Here is a 15,000-nt window from a genome sequence, read left to right on the forward strand (position 1 = left end):
CAATATTTTCCCATTCTTTATAGCTTATCAGACTGTCTTGCCTCAAGTAGCCTCTGTTAGGGCTCAGTATAGTCAAATTGCAAATCTCTTGGTAAGCTGACCAACTTGCAGAGAAAATGTGTGTGTGTGTGTGTGTGTGTGAAAGAGAGTGAGAGGGAGGGAGGGAAAGGGAAAGAGAGAGTGAGAGGTAGAGAGAGAGAGAAAGAGAGAGAGAGAGAGAAGTGAGAGCACAAACTGGGCAGCTTTTTAACCAGGGCCATATCCACCATGGTTGTTCTCAGGGCTTAGCTCAATGTTCTCTAGCACTTTAGGGTTTTATTGTCATATATGAATGCCTCATTATTTTATTGTTTATATTTAATAACTTGTACTGCTTTTCAATTTTATTCTCCTTCCTATGGCTGGGTAAAGAGACAAGACACTTGGCAAATTGACAATTTAATCTTATATTTGTAATTTAAGTTACTTTTTTGGAACAGTTAAAAAAACACACTCTATTACCATGATCCTAGCTCTTGAATATATTAGTACGTTAACTATACATCACCATAACATAATCACAAAAGTCAAAGCGCTTGTTACTTGAGTCTAGAGAACAAAAAGCTAAACAAAACCAAAGTCTCCTAGGAAACCTCACATCTCTATACTCCTAGCCCCATCCTCACAGTTCCAGTCTGTCTGAACACCCCCTTTCAACCACTGCTTAGGTTGGACTCACTTTCTTACCAATCTGGGAAAGCATTAAAGAAGGTAGTATTTTTCTCAAGGTGATTGCACAAGCCCACACCCTAGCAAACTATAGGTTCCTTCGGTGCCAAGAGTTGCCAGGTGTAAGGGTGGGGTGGGGTGGGGGGAGTGGATCAAAATATTAAAATGACATTCATAGTCAGAGAGAAAAGCCCTATTACTCAAAGTAGCTGAGTGGCCAACTGCATTGGTCAGAAAACAATTTTCAGTTGTCTTCTTTCTGGGAAGTCTCAGGTCACATGAGCTAAACTTCCAACAGTGAGGTTCCAGAAACTCACTTGGAAATCAGATAGCCACACTCACGGATTTACCACTTTCTCTCCTTAGCACCCAAAATTCTGGTTATGAGCAATGAGCAAAGGTGTGAAGGAGTGCAATACTCAGCTCATGCTCCCTAAGATCTTCACATCTTATGATACATATAGTGAAACTGGCAACAGGAAGAGAGGATGGATTCATTTATGGTGAGTGAAGCCTGCAACGATGAAACTTGACATCTCTGTAACAATGACATCCTTTGTCAAACGGGGAAGGAGATATATCTGATGTGTGAACAGGAAGGGACAGAGAGAAAGGGAGAAAGTCATTTTCTCAGATCCCAGTAAGCTTGTTTACATAACTCCAATATGTGGGGAGAAAAGTTAGGGAGTAAAACTAAACTTGATCAGGAGATAAAGACTAGAGTGTGGCTTGCAACAGAGGGAATTCTCCTTTCCATTTGCAAGCAACTTGGCTGCCATAGATTCAGATCTGTAGATTAGCTCACCAAGGCCACATGATTTGGGTGTGGGATCACTCTCACTTGAGGCAATGGGGATTTCTCATATGAAATCAAGTTCTATAAGGGTTAATCTCTAATATGTCCAATATAATCCCAGAAAAAAAAATCATTTAAACTCTTACCAATTTCTCCCCCTGAAAAATTTCTTCCTCACTTAAGAAATGTGTTAAATCAACTACAGGTATTCAGACCAATGAGAAATGAGAGAGAGAAATGTATTTCTTTCATCTTCAGTTTCTGATTGTACCAAATCAAAAGATGAAATTTGTTTTGACACAAGCAGGGGACCAACATAGAGTAGCCACAGCCTCTCTTCAGTAAGAGGTTAAAGGTTTTCACATTTATGACAATCACAGACATTAATATATGCCATTGTTTCAGTTCAGAGTCTCTCAGAATATTAGGATTTAGCTAAAAGAACTTTGCCAAGAGACAGCTGCATAATAAGATTTCCCTTTCACAATTCCTTCATATTCATTTTTAAATTGCATACTTGAAAATACAAAGTTCTTCTAGCATTGAAAATATGCACATTTGGTAGTTCAGGGTGTTAAGAGAATGTGTGCATGCACACTTGCACACGCACACACACTTCCCTTCAATTAGTCTCATCCCATATTTAGCTGATGGAATTTTCCAAAATCTTTAATTTTAGCAAGTAATACCAGAGTCCTACATATATATGAGAAGACATCTGCAATGGAGGTATTTCATTCTACTTCAGCTACTTTCCCATCATTCCTTTTAACAGGTTAAGAGACTTTCTTTGTTCTTTTTTCTCTTTTCTTTTTAAAAAGGTCAGACCCTATGTTTATTCTAGCCCAGTTGGGGATTAGTGAAAATCAATTCCTGTTGAAATCATGCAGAGATGGTAAGTGGGGTTTACCTTCCCTGGAAATGAACTTCTACTTACCTGATTATTTCTTCTACAATGCACTGGTAAATGACCCCCAAAGCTCAGAAATGTGAGATTCAAGTTTTTCAGGCCACTTAACTTCATTCCCTTTTTCATCATCAGCAGAGAGGACGGCTCATGGAAGGTACTCCTCTGAGCTAACAGCTCTGAAGTTGCCAAATCCATGCTCAATCTCATTAAAAGCTAGAAGCTTCTTTATGGTGTACACCAAATAGACTTTGAAATAAGTCTTGAAAACAGCATAGTTTCAAAAGGACCTGGGGTTAGAGTCATATCTCCAGTACCAATTATGACCCATTATCTCCCCTGTATTAAAGAGCAGCATAGAGCAGAAGGCTAGGAAAGTTATGGCTATTGTATGCTAGTTTTGCAATAGCTACAAGTCCATGTCCATTTATTTCAGTGTTTGAAATGTATGCATTTTGGAGCTGACACCTCTCTTTCACCTGCAGCAAAATCCTTAATTCAAGAATAAAGACCAATTAAGTGAAAAGTCATTAGCAGACACCCCAACAAGGGATCCTAATAATGACTGACTAGGAAATCAACCTTTGCAGCATTTGTGAGGGGGTTAGTCACTGTGCTAGAAAATTATTTTTCTTCATATGACCTGGAATACAAATATTAAGTGTGCTGATATACTGAGGAAGGGAAAAGCATATATACGTGTATCCAATTCTTCTATTAATACTCAACCACCAGAGTCTGTTCAGGCCACATTTTGGACACACCTCCAGAAGAAGACATGTTAGATGCCCTCCTGTTTGACTGATGCCTGGTTCTAAGAGTCCTGGAATAGCCTCCTGGTTCTGTCTGACTTTCAGGCTATCAGTGTTGCCTGAGAAGTTGTTTTGTTTGGCCAGCTGTAACTAAAAAGGGAAATGATAGATTTGCCTGCTCAGCTTCCATGAGAAACTTGAGGAGGGACATACATGATGGTAGGGCCTTGGTTATCCTACTTGCTCTGAGCCCAGTTTGATGGTTAATGCAAGTTTACATATTCCATGTTATGGGGTCTGGGAACATGTAGAGTAAACTTCTGTGATTCCCAGTGTCCTCACTAACACTGTGGAGGGTCACATGAGTCATGGTCACATGTCTGATCCAACATGGATGCTTTCTAGACAACTATTTAATGATGGTCATTCATTTACATTACCAACTAAATGCCTGAGAAATCTGTGTGGGTTAGGGGTGGGAAGGGAAAGGAAAGGAAGAGAGGGGAAGAATGGCTAATACAATCCCAATCTCCTCCTCAATTAGGTGAAATTTGTTTCCCAAATTTCAGCCTGATTCTTCTTTGATGGCAGCTCAACCCTAAGTACATGGTTTAGAAAAGAACGCAGGCAGATTCTGCAATACAAAGTTAAAGTGATTAGATTTTATTTGGGGGGAGATGGTATTTACTAGCCCCAAAGCAATCTTGATCATCTTTTCGCTCTTGACTATTTCTTCAACTATTTGGTTCACAATTGCAGGAAAGATGTTACCACTTGAATGCTCAGCATCCTGATATGAGCAGAAGTAAGCTGTTATGCTGAATACACCCAAGGGATTGGCCCTGGTCACTCTAAACCTTTTTTGTAGTCTGAGGGATTTAAGATGAAGTACAATTGCTTTTATTACACATCTAATTGTTAATGAGAGGAAATGTAATCAGTTCCTCCTTCCAATGCTCTACATGGAATCAGGGAGACTGCTGTGTCCAGGAAAAAAAAAAGGCAGACAAAGATGGGGGCTGGCATAGTCCTGTTTTTTGGTGGGGGAAGAGGTGAGGAGTGCTAGTTCCTATGTACCACTTTTACAGGCTCAGTATCCACTACAGACTCACCTACTGGGATAACCTGAAGCAAAATCTTGGCTTGGACACTTTATCTGAACAATTTTTTAACCCTTTTGAGTGTGGTATCTTCTGGTTGATCTACCTCAAGCATGCTGAAGACATTCATATATCTTCTTTCTAAGTGGTTAGAGAACTGGGAAGAGGGAAGAGAGAAAGAGAGAGAAAGGAGGAAACAAGAGATCCTGGATCAATGTACCAGATATGCCAGTGGTAATAAACCACAAAAATGCCACACACACATTCACACATCCTTTCACTCGGGACAGCCCCAGAAGGCATTAGGCAACTTTTGCCTCTTCTTCATTAATGGTGTTTCTCAGTCAGGTGCTGGATGCTCCCAAAGCTCAAAAGTCTGCAGAGGCTGCTAAGCTGTCTAGCTCCAAGCAGCATCCTCCTGTCCCTCAGGAGGAGCTCTCTCAGGGGCACTAGTTCTTCTGCTTAACAGCAAAGCAACAGAGATTCTGGCAAAACACTAAATATATTTATAGGTCATCTGTGCCTGCAACCAAAGAGGGGGAAAACAGGTGCAGTGGGGAAAGGAAGAAGGGACAGGGAAGGGGGGAGGTTTAAAAGTTCCAATCATTCACCAAAGATAAAAGACATCTTCTGATAGCAGCACTTTAGCAGTCAGCTGTGCTGAGCAGACCATCCTGGGTCGACTGCAGGCCAACTCTGTTCAAACATGAGTCTGAAAGCCCCACTTTTCAGCTAGTCCTGGGTAACTGGATAGTTGTTGTTTTTGTTGTTGCTTGTCCTGGCATTGGCAGATACATTAAATACCGCAACTTTAATGAGTCCTGTAAAAGGAAAGGAAAGAGTTAGTTCTGTTTTCCAACATCTTCTTCAAATATAAGAGTTAATGAACATCAACTTTGCTTCTACTTGGGGTAGAGATCCCAAGAGCTTCCTTAACCTCATACCCCAACTGAGCAGCTATAACCACAGGTAAGAAAGACTATTTTTTAAGGATATATAAAAAGTCTGGCACTTGATAATACTGCTGCTGTTTGAACCATCTAGTGAAACTCAGGACTGTGTCTAGTCTAGTATAAAGCACTAAGTAACAGTAACAGCTAATCCTGGTCAATCAATCAACTTTTCATTCATTAAAAATTTATTTAGGACCTACCACATATAATAAGGTATTGTACTAGGCAATACAAAATTTGATACAAGGATTTCCAGCCAAGATGTCTGCCTGGATGAGAGGCAGATGTATCAACTCCCATATACTTACTTGAGTAAAACTCTGAAGTTTGCACCAGACTGAATAATGGAAAACAAATCCAGTAAGAAACCATAGGAAGTGACTACTCCAGTTCCAAAACTGCACAAGGGGTCAGACATAAGCCCAAGGGCAATAGGAAAAGGGGATTGTCAGCAAAGTCAGTTCCTGCCAAGGTTCAGCCTTAGATCACTCCTACCACTTACCACCTTTGTGGGACTACACATGTGCTACAGAACAAAGGTGGAAAAAATCATGCAACTGTTTTGACTAGGTCCACTAAAATTTATCTCACAAAACCGCAACTGGGTCCTTGCTGCTACTAGACAACCCTATTAAAACTCCCTTATCAACTCACTATCCCACTCTCCACAGTGGCTTTTTCCAAACTTTCTCATCTCTCCTCAAACCTACCATTATTCCCCTCCTTTCTTCCTCATCTCCTCTCACTCAAATGCCTTCGCCACTCTCTTCTCCTTCACCCCCATCTCATGATCAAGCGGCTTTGATCCTTAACAAGGCTAAAACCTCTGTTTAAACAATCTTATTCCATCCCATCTCCTCCAAGAGACTGCCCCTTCTGTCATCCCATTCTATCACTTATTTTCTTTCTTTTTTAATTTTTAAAAATATATTTAATATTTCATTTTCCCTCAACTACATGTAAAAACAAATTTTAATATTCATTTAAAAAAAATCTTAGAGTTCCAAATTCTCTCCCTCCTCTCCCCCTTCATGGAGAAGGCAAGCTGTTTGACATGGGTTATAGATGTGAAGTCATGCAAAACATTTGCATGTCAGTCATGTTGTCTATCACTGGCTCATTTCCTACTGCCTACAAACACGTCCATGTCTGCCCCATTCTCAAAAAGCCCTCACTTGATCCTTCCATGCCTGCTAATTACTGTCTTTTATCTCTTATGCCCTTTGTAGCTAATCTCCTCAAAAAGGCATTCTACAACAGGGGCCTCCACTTTCTTTCCTCTTAACTCAATTCTTAACCTCTTACAATCTGGCTCCATTATTCAAAGCCTTTCATAACATAGCCCCCTCCCACCTTTCTAGTCTTCTTATACCTTACTCCTCATCACACACTCCGATCCAGAGGCACTGGCTTCTGGGTTGTTCCACGAAAAAGACACTTCATCTCTTGGTTCCGGGATTCTCTCTAGCTGTGCCCCAGGCCTGAAATGCTTTCCCTCTTCAGCTCCACCTACTGACTTCCCGGGTTTCCTTTAATTCCCAACTAAAAGTCTACCTTTTACAGGAAACCTTCCCCAACCCCTCTTAATTCTAGTGTCTTTTCTTTGTTAATTACTTCCTATTCATTCTGTAGAAAGCTCACTTTGTATATATTTGTTTGCATGTTGAGGGCAGGGACTGTCTTTTGCCCCTTTCTATATACACCCTGTGCTCAGCATAATACCTGGTGCTTCATAAATGTTTATTGATTGATTTATTGAAAACTGAGGGCAAAGTAAATATATAATTAACCCATCACCTCCTGAAAGTAATCACAAAAAGAAAGGTCCCAGAAATGTCATAGCTGAAATCAGAGCTCACACGCTACTGTAAGCCACCAGAAAGAAAGATATAAAGTACTAAGGAACCACAATCAGTTACAGTAACATCTACTATAAATGAGATGAGAGCTTGAAATACAATACTCTAAAAGGCAAAAGGTATAAACTTATAACTGACTATATTTTACAGGGGAAAAAGAGGACCTTTAAAGGGTAAGAGGATACCAAGCAATCTCGATGAAAAGACAAGAGCTGAGAGAAATAAGTGAATCAAAAGAAATTCAGAAAGGCAAACCTATCTGATCAATTGGAAACAGTTTTACATAGCGTTAATATTCTAACTGGAGGGAGAAGAAAAGTATGTTTTTCCAGAACCTTCATGTCTTTAAAGAGAACTGAGTGAATTCCATAAGAAAAGCAGAGGTCTCTGGAGGTGGATGGGCTCTGTTGTGAGTGTCCGAGAAGGGAAGGTAAAAGGAATATACTAATGTACAAAAAAAGGAAAAGGAGATGGAGCAGATGCTATTCCTCATAATTGGGATTTGTGAGCAGAGTTTACACAAGTGAAGGAAGGGGGATGGGCATCAGAGGAACTTCAGACTTCCCTGAAGTGGAGAAAGGAGAGTTGAACACAAACATACAAAATCTAGTGCTGAAATACAGCAAATGCAACGGGAGGATCACTGGGAATGGGGAAAGTGATTAAGAGGGAGAATAACACGAGAAAGGAATAGTCACAAGTCAAACAAACTTTCTCATCCTGAAGGAGGGATGAAAAAAGAGGACAATAAAGGAAGAGCAAATGGCTAGAATCCAGGGAGGAAGGAGTGCTTCAGATGTTTTTTAAAAAACGATCTCTTTCTTTCTTTCTTTCTTTCTTTCTTTCTTTCTTTCTTTCTTTCTTTCTTTCTTTCTTTCTTTCTCTCCATTTTCAATTGTGGGGGTGCAGAGCAAAGAGCAATGATGACATCCAAAAAAGGCCACTGAAATATTTTTAAAATGCACAGAAGGGGAAGCAGAGCTAAGAAGGTGGTGTAGCAGGAAGCAGTAGAACAAGCTTCCCCAAAATTCCTCCTGTATTAGACTGACTCCTGACAGGAAGGAAAAAAGTCACAGTGAGTTATTTTTCCAGCTGAGGTCAGCATAAAGAGACAGAGAAGGCTGGGAATACCAGGGACAGGGTCTGGCCAGGAGATGCCATGTGGAATACTCTAGCAGGTAGGGAGGAACTGGTCACCGGGGCAGGAGGTCCTAGACTTATACTGGGTTATTGTGACAGAACATGGGCAGACTGCAGAGGGGACCTGTTCCCAGCAGTGGCATTTCAGGGTAAGGGGCAATTTGCAATGTAGCTCAGATCCCAAGAGCAGAGTGGAAGTCTCAGTCCTAGCTTCCAGTCTTAAGCCTGCAGAGGAATAACAAGGGCAGGAACCAGGTTAGTCTATTCTTGCTCAGATGCGAACCCCAGTCAGGAACTTACAGAGCTCATACCAGGAGGCAGCCATCAGCCTGTGCCCTGGAACAGACCACTTTTGGGAGCACTGAAAACTTAAAGGTCCCTAACCTGAGCTGTTCTTAAGATGCTGGAATAACACAATATTCAATACCTCCAGAAAGCAGTAACAGGAGTAGCCCTTCCCTCCAGAAGTGTGTAGGGCCTGGTCCTAACAAAGTTTGATGTCAGGAAGTAGGCTGAAAGAATGAGCAAACAAAAAGAACTCTATTATCAAAAAAAACCCCAAAACTTATCATGGTGACAGATGCTCAAGATACAAACCCAAATGGAATAACTCCAGAATATCTATAAGCAAAGCCTCAAAGGAAAACACAACTTGGGCACAAATTCAACTAGAATGGCAGAGAGATGAAGCAAGAATTAAAATAAAAAGTTATGTGTTTTTATAAATGAAATGAAAGCACTAGAAGAAAAAAAAACTAGAAAAGAAATGAGGGTCATGGGAGAAAATGGAAAGGTAATTAGCAACTTGGCATAAGAGTTATAAAATCTTGCCCAAGCAATAAACTCCTGACAGAGGGGCAAAGTGTAAACAAAAGGAATCTACCAGAGACCCCCTGAAAGAAACCATCAAACAAGAACATTATAGCTCAAATCTGGAAATTCCAAATCAAATCAAAAATACTACCGCAGCTGGAAGTAAAGAACTCAAATGTGGAGGAGCCACAGTCAGGGTCACATGTGATTTTAAACAGCTACCACCATAAAAGAGTGGAGAGCTCAGAATACAATATTCCAGAAAGCAAAGGATATAGGCTTACAACCAAGCATAACTTACCCCGCAAATCTGAGTATAATGCTAGAGTGAAAAAAAATGGATCTTTAATGAAATAGAAGACCTCCAAGCAATACTGATGAAAAAAACAGAGCTGAGTAGAAACTTTGAAATTCAAACAGAGAAGTTAAGAGATACATAAAAATGGTAAACATGAATGAACAACTGTAAGAGATTCATACAGATAAACTGTTCACATTCAAATATGGGGAGATGATTCATTTGTCCCCTCTGAACTCTATTATCATTAGAGGTTAGAGGAAGTCTAATTAGATAAGGTGAGAGGAAGAAGAATACTTAGGGTAGGGGAAGTTGGAGGTGTGGGCAGCGTGGGGGATAAAAAAAGGTTAAGGAAAATTATCTTGTATTATCAGAGTGTATAATCAGTGTACAAGTATACAAATGAAGAGGGTGTCAGTGGGAACGGCTGATAATGATTCTCACTCTCATATAAACTGGTCAAGAACATAAACACGCACATACACATAGAGAGAGCTAAGTACAAAAATTTTTTCACTCAACTGAAAAATAGAAGGGCAAGAGGGAAGAAAGAAGGAGGAATCAGAGGGAGGGCAAATTAAGGGAGGGAGTAGTCCTAAGTAAAACAAACCCTAATTAAGAATGTATAAAAATATAGCTCTTTTTTTTAAGGGGACAACAGATTAGAAACTGAGGGAATGTCCATCAAGTTGAGGATGACTGAACAAGTTATGGTATACGAATGAGGAAATACTTATTGTGCTGTAATAAATGATGAAGGGGAGAGTTTCAGAAAAACTGGAGAAGACTTGTATCAACTGATGCTAAGCAAAGTGAAAGGAACCAGTAGGACAATTAATATAATGACAACAAAATAGTAAAGATGCATAGTGAAGCACAACAAATCCCCATATTGACCTTGTCAAAAAATATTCTTATTTTAGAAGCCAAATTGCAAAGGGTTGAGAAATTTGTGATTTGAGGGGAAGTAAAGACAACAGAGTAGGCCACTTTTTCTAGGAGTTTGGTTGTGAAAGGGAGGAGAGATATAAGAAGATAGCTTGGGGAGATGGTAGAGTCTAGTGATGGTCTTTTCAAGATGGGGAAGACTTGAGTATGTTTGTATGAAGGAAAACTAGTATATAGGGAGACACTGAAGATTAGAGAGAGGGAATGATTGTGGAGTGGATATGATAGAAAAGGTGGGATCAAGGATACATGTAGAGAGGGTCACTTTGGAGAAAAGGGTCTCCTCTTCAGCAGAGGAAAGAGTAAAGGTGGAAAGAATGAGAGATACTATAAAGGGGTTTTTAAATGTAGAGAAGGAAGGAGGGAAGACGGTTAATGGTGAATAATCTATTTTCTTAGTAAGGCATAAGTCAGGGTCCTTCAGCTTTGAGGGAGGGAAGAGGGCAGGGTGTGGGAGGCTTGAGGAGAGAAGCAAAGGTTTAGAACAGTCTCTGTGGGGAGTGCAAAAGAGAGAAGCAAAATGACTGTCTTGTAGCGAGGGACGAGGTGATATTAGATGACAAATTTGTAGTGGCCTTGGTTTGGCTGTATGACTTCCTCCAGCTCCAGGAGCACCAGGAGGAGTGAAAAGGGCATATGATCTGAGTAATCCAGGGTTGGGGTATAGCAAGGTGTGGGTAATGATAGGACAGGAAGGCAAGAGATTAAGAAGCAGAGGAGAGTATGGAACTGAAGTGGTTAACTACAATAGTAGCATCAAACAAATAGAAAGGAATCCCTGCAAACTGCATACTTAGAAAACCAAAAATTAACCTCATCTATGTTTTACTGTCTTTTATTTATTCTGTTAAACATTTCTCAGTGACATTTTAATCTCATTCCTCTGCTCTAGCTGGCTGCTTTGACACCTCTGAAGTATAAGGCTGAATTTATGAAGCAAGAGAAGTAAGGTTAGATGAAGGATGATGGCCTGAGAAGAGTACTCAGATGTGGAGAAGTCAGAGGTCTTGAAAAGGATGGAGAATAGGTTTAGGAAGGAGAGGAATAAGGGGTGATGAGATGACGGATTATAATGTGATAAAAGAATTTTGGAGTTTTTGATGGCTGTAGAAAACAATTGTGGATGTGACCTTCCTTGTATGTCAATGAGGCAGAGTGCCAGCTTACGGGAGTTAAGAAGGTTGAGGGCACTTGTGGATAACTGAAGGGACTGGTGAGTTATATGGCATTTTATAATTTATTCAGAAGGTAGTACTTCTAGATGCAGGACAATCTCAAATATTTGAATGAACTCATCTGGATTAGAGAAGTAATCTTGAGAACCTGGATATCTTGTGACCTCTTCATGCCCAAGAGAGGCTGGAAATGATTGATGATGGGTCTTCCTTAACTCTCTCCAAACAGACAATTTCAAGGTAATAAGGCCTGGCCCTGATTTGCAGGTGGATTAGGGGAGAGAGTAATGAGCCTGAGAACCTATTGATAAAGTGAGATCTTGAATCATGGGAACCCAATAAACATGGCTAGACTATACATGTTATAATTTCAAGGGAATTATGTCTTTATGACATGTGACATATACTTGGTTAAAAGGGTTCCTGTTGTCATAATGTGTCATGACCAGATTTAAACTAAGCAATACAAAAAAGAGGCAAAGCATGGGTCTTTTAGTTTCCAAGGTAATTCAAATTCAAAATTTTATTTTCTTTTTAGAGCCCAGTAAGATATAGTTTTGTAGAGGGTGACGGAATCACCAGCAGTAGTGGTGGTTTCCAGATCTCTCAGCCCACAGATGAGAAAGACAACTTAGAAGATTAGCAGGAAAGTTCTGCTGGACCTAGATGGCAGTGGAATGCAGTCTAGTGTGGACCATGCCAGCACAGCCCCAGACCCAGGAAACCAGGAGCAGGTGTTGGGAGTGACTGCATCAGTAGCGGCAGCAGCTGTTTCCAGAGATCTCAGTCTACGATTGGTAAGGGGGTTGAATAACTTATCAGAAGTAGATTACAGGGGTCTCTTTGCTAGCACTGAGGCAGGACTCTGTTGCTTTGCCCATACTTGGATCCTGGTCACAGTCCTGGGTAGGAGTCCCAGGGCGAGGAGGAGTGCTAGCATAGCAGAGGTTGCAGCAGCAATGGAGGAAGGATCTTCCTCACAGTTTCAGGACAGAAAAGAATGCTTATGGTCATTCACAGACCAAAGCATAGGCCAGGAGAGGAGCAAACAGCTCTCCTTAGATCATATCACCCTGGAAGAACTGAAAACTTATAGGTCCCTAGGAGTATCTCTGAAAACAGCTGCACAAAATTCCTGAAGCTTTAGACAGTACACTCCCCACTCTGGAAGCAGAGTCCTACCTTAACAAAGAGTTAAAAAGTCAAGTAATAGGTGGGGAAAATGAGCCAACAAGGAAAAATACTGACTACAGAAACTTACTTTGGTGACAAGGAAGATCAAAACATACACTAACAAGAAGGAAACAAAGTCAATACCCCTACATCCAAAGCCTCCAAGAAAAATATGAATTGGTCTCAGGCCATGGAAGAACTCAAAAAGGATTTAGAAAGTCAAGTAAGAGAGGTACAGGAAAAAATGGGAAGAGAAATAGAGAGGGATGTAAGAAAATAATGAAAAACAACCCAACAACTTGCTAAAGAAGACACACGGAATACTGAAGAAAATAATACCTTAAAAAACAGATGAGGCCAAATGGCAAAAGAGGTCCAAAGAACCAATGAGAAGAAGAATGCCTTAAAAAGTAGAGCTGGTCAAATGGAAAAGAAGGTCCAAAAAGTTCACTGAAGAATATAATTCCTTAAAAATTAGAATGGAGCATATGGAAGCTAATGACTTTATGAGAAATCAAGAAATCATAAAACAAAACCAAAAGAATGAAGACAATGTGAAATATCTCAGTGGAAAAACAACTAACCTGGAAAATCGATCCAGGAGAGATTATTTTAAAATTATTGGACTACCTGAAAGCCATGATCAAAAAAAGAACTTAGACATCATCTTTCAAGAAATTATTATGGAAAACTGCTCTGATATTCTAGAACCAGAAGGCAAAATAGCGATTGAAAGACTCCGCCAATCATCTCCTGAAAGAGATCCTAAAATGAAAACTGCCAGGAATACTATAGCCAAATTCCAGAGTTCCCAGGTCAAGGAGAAAATATTGCAAGCAGCCAGAAAAAAACAATTCAAGTATTGTGAAGCCACAATCAGGATAATACAAAATTTAGCAGGTTCTGTATTAAAGGATTAGAGAGCTTAGAATATGACATTCATGAGGGTAAAGGAGCTAGGCTTACAACCAAGAATCACCCACCTAGCAAAGCTGAGTATAATCCAGGAAAGATAGAAATAGACATTCAATGAGATAGAGGAATTTCAAGCATTCTTGAGAGAAGAACAGAGCTAAATAGAAAATTTGACTATCAAATACAAGACTCAAGAGAAATATGAAAAGGTAAACAAGAAAGAGAAATCATAAGAGATTTATTAAAGTTAAACTGTTTACATTCCTACGTGGAAAGATGATAATTCTAACTCATAAGCCCCTTCCCATTATTAGAGTAATCAGAAGGAGTATATATAGACAGAGTGCACAGGTGTGAATATGAAGGGATATCAAAAAAATAAAATTAAGGGGCGAGAGAGGGATGTACTGGAAAAAAGAGAAAGGGAGAAGTAGAATGGGGTAACTCATCTCACATAAAAGAGGCAAGAAAAAGCTTTTACAGTGGAGGGGAAGAGGGGGAAAGTGAAGGGGACTGCGTGAACCTTACTCTCATAAGAATTGGCTCAAAGCAGGTGTAATTTACACACTCAATTGGGCACAGAAATCTATCTTGCCCTACAGGAAAGTAGGGGGGAAAGGGGATGGAGGGGTGATAGAAGGGAGGCAGACTGGGGGAGGGTGTAGTCAGAAGCAAAACTCTTTTGAGGAGGGACAGGGTGAAAGAAGAGAGAGAACAGAATAAATGGGTGGGGGATAGGATGGAGGGAAATACATAGGGAAATACGCTAGTCTTTCACAACATGACTACTATGTAAGTGTTTTGCATAACTACTCATGTATAGCCTATATCAAATTGCTTACCTTCTCAATGGGGGTGGGGTGGGGAGGGAGGAAGGAAGAGAATTTGGAACTCAAAGTTTAAAAATTAATGTTAAAATTGTTTTTACATGTAACTGGGGTAAAATAAAATACTAAATTAAAAAAAAAAAAGATCTTGAAGCCCAAAGATGTTAAAAAGATTCTCAAGGTGACAAAGTTCATTAGTAGTGGAACTTCAATCAGACATTACCCAGTTCTACTTACTCTGAAACCAACACATTCCCCCAAGTCTTCCAAATCATTTGGTCAGCGTAAAGGTAATAGTTACCAATTTACAATATGGAGTAGATCAAAATTAGTGGTGTAAAAGTGAAAGGATCCTTATCCCATTACCTTTACCATTTTCCTCCACATTTTTCACTGTTCCTCAAGACATTATTTAGATGTCACCACAGCCATAAACTTCTCACTCTAGTCATCTGGAAATCATTACAAGTTTACTTACTCCACGCCAAAGCGGGGCTTCCATTTTAAATGTAGTAAAAGGGGAGATATCATTGGTTTAAAGATGGCAGAATGTATCCCAAACCCTATTCAGGATACAAAACAAAACAGACTTGTTTTGGGGAAAAGAATAATTTTTCCAGAATCATCAGGAACAAA

At 40.0% G+C, this 15,000-nt stretch overlaps 1 protein-coding gene across 5 annotated transcripts in view; it reads right to left on the minus strand.

Annotated features, from left to right (window-relative positions):
- Nucleotides 1-425: 425 nt before the first annotated feature.
- BTRC (beta-transducin repeat containing E3 ubiquitin protein ligase) overlaps nt 426-15,000 on the minus strand; it is a 191,493-nt gene continuing 176,918 nt past the window's right edge. For 3 of the 5 annotated variants that reach the window (XM_036734777.1, XM_036734775.1, XM_036734774.1), the window contains one exon: nt 4,747-5,084. Coding sequence is in view for 1 of the 5 variants with exons in the window: in XM_036734776.1 (XP_036590671.1) it covers nt 4,992-5,084 (93 nt within the window). In the remaining 4 variants the exon portion in view is untranslated. Of the gene's footprint in view, nt 5,085-15,000 lie in introns of all 5 variants that reach the window. The other 2 variants (XM_036734773.1, XM_036734776.1) reach the window with 1 other exon arrangement.

This window comes from Trichosurus vulpecula, chromosome 8 (assembly GCF_011100635.1).
Source record: "Trichosurus vulpecula isolate mTriVul1 chromosome 8, mTriVul1.pri, whole genome shotgun sequence".
In the NCBI taxonomy this organism is placed as follows: Eukaryota; Metazoa; Chordata; class Mammalia; order Diprotodontia; family Phalangeridae; genus Trichosurus; species Trichosurus vulpecula.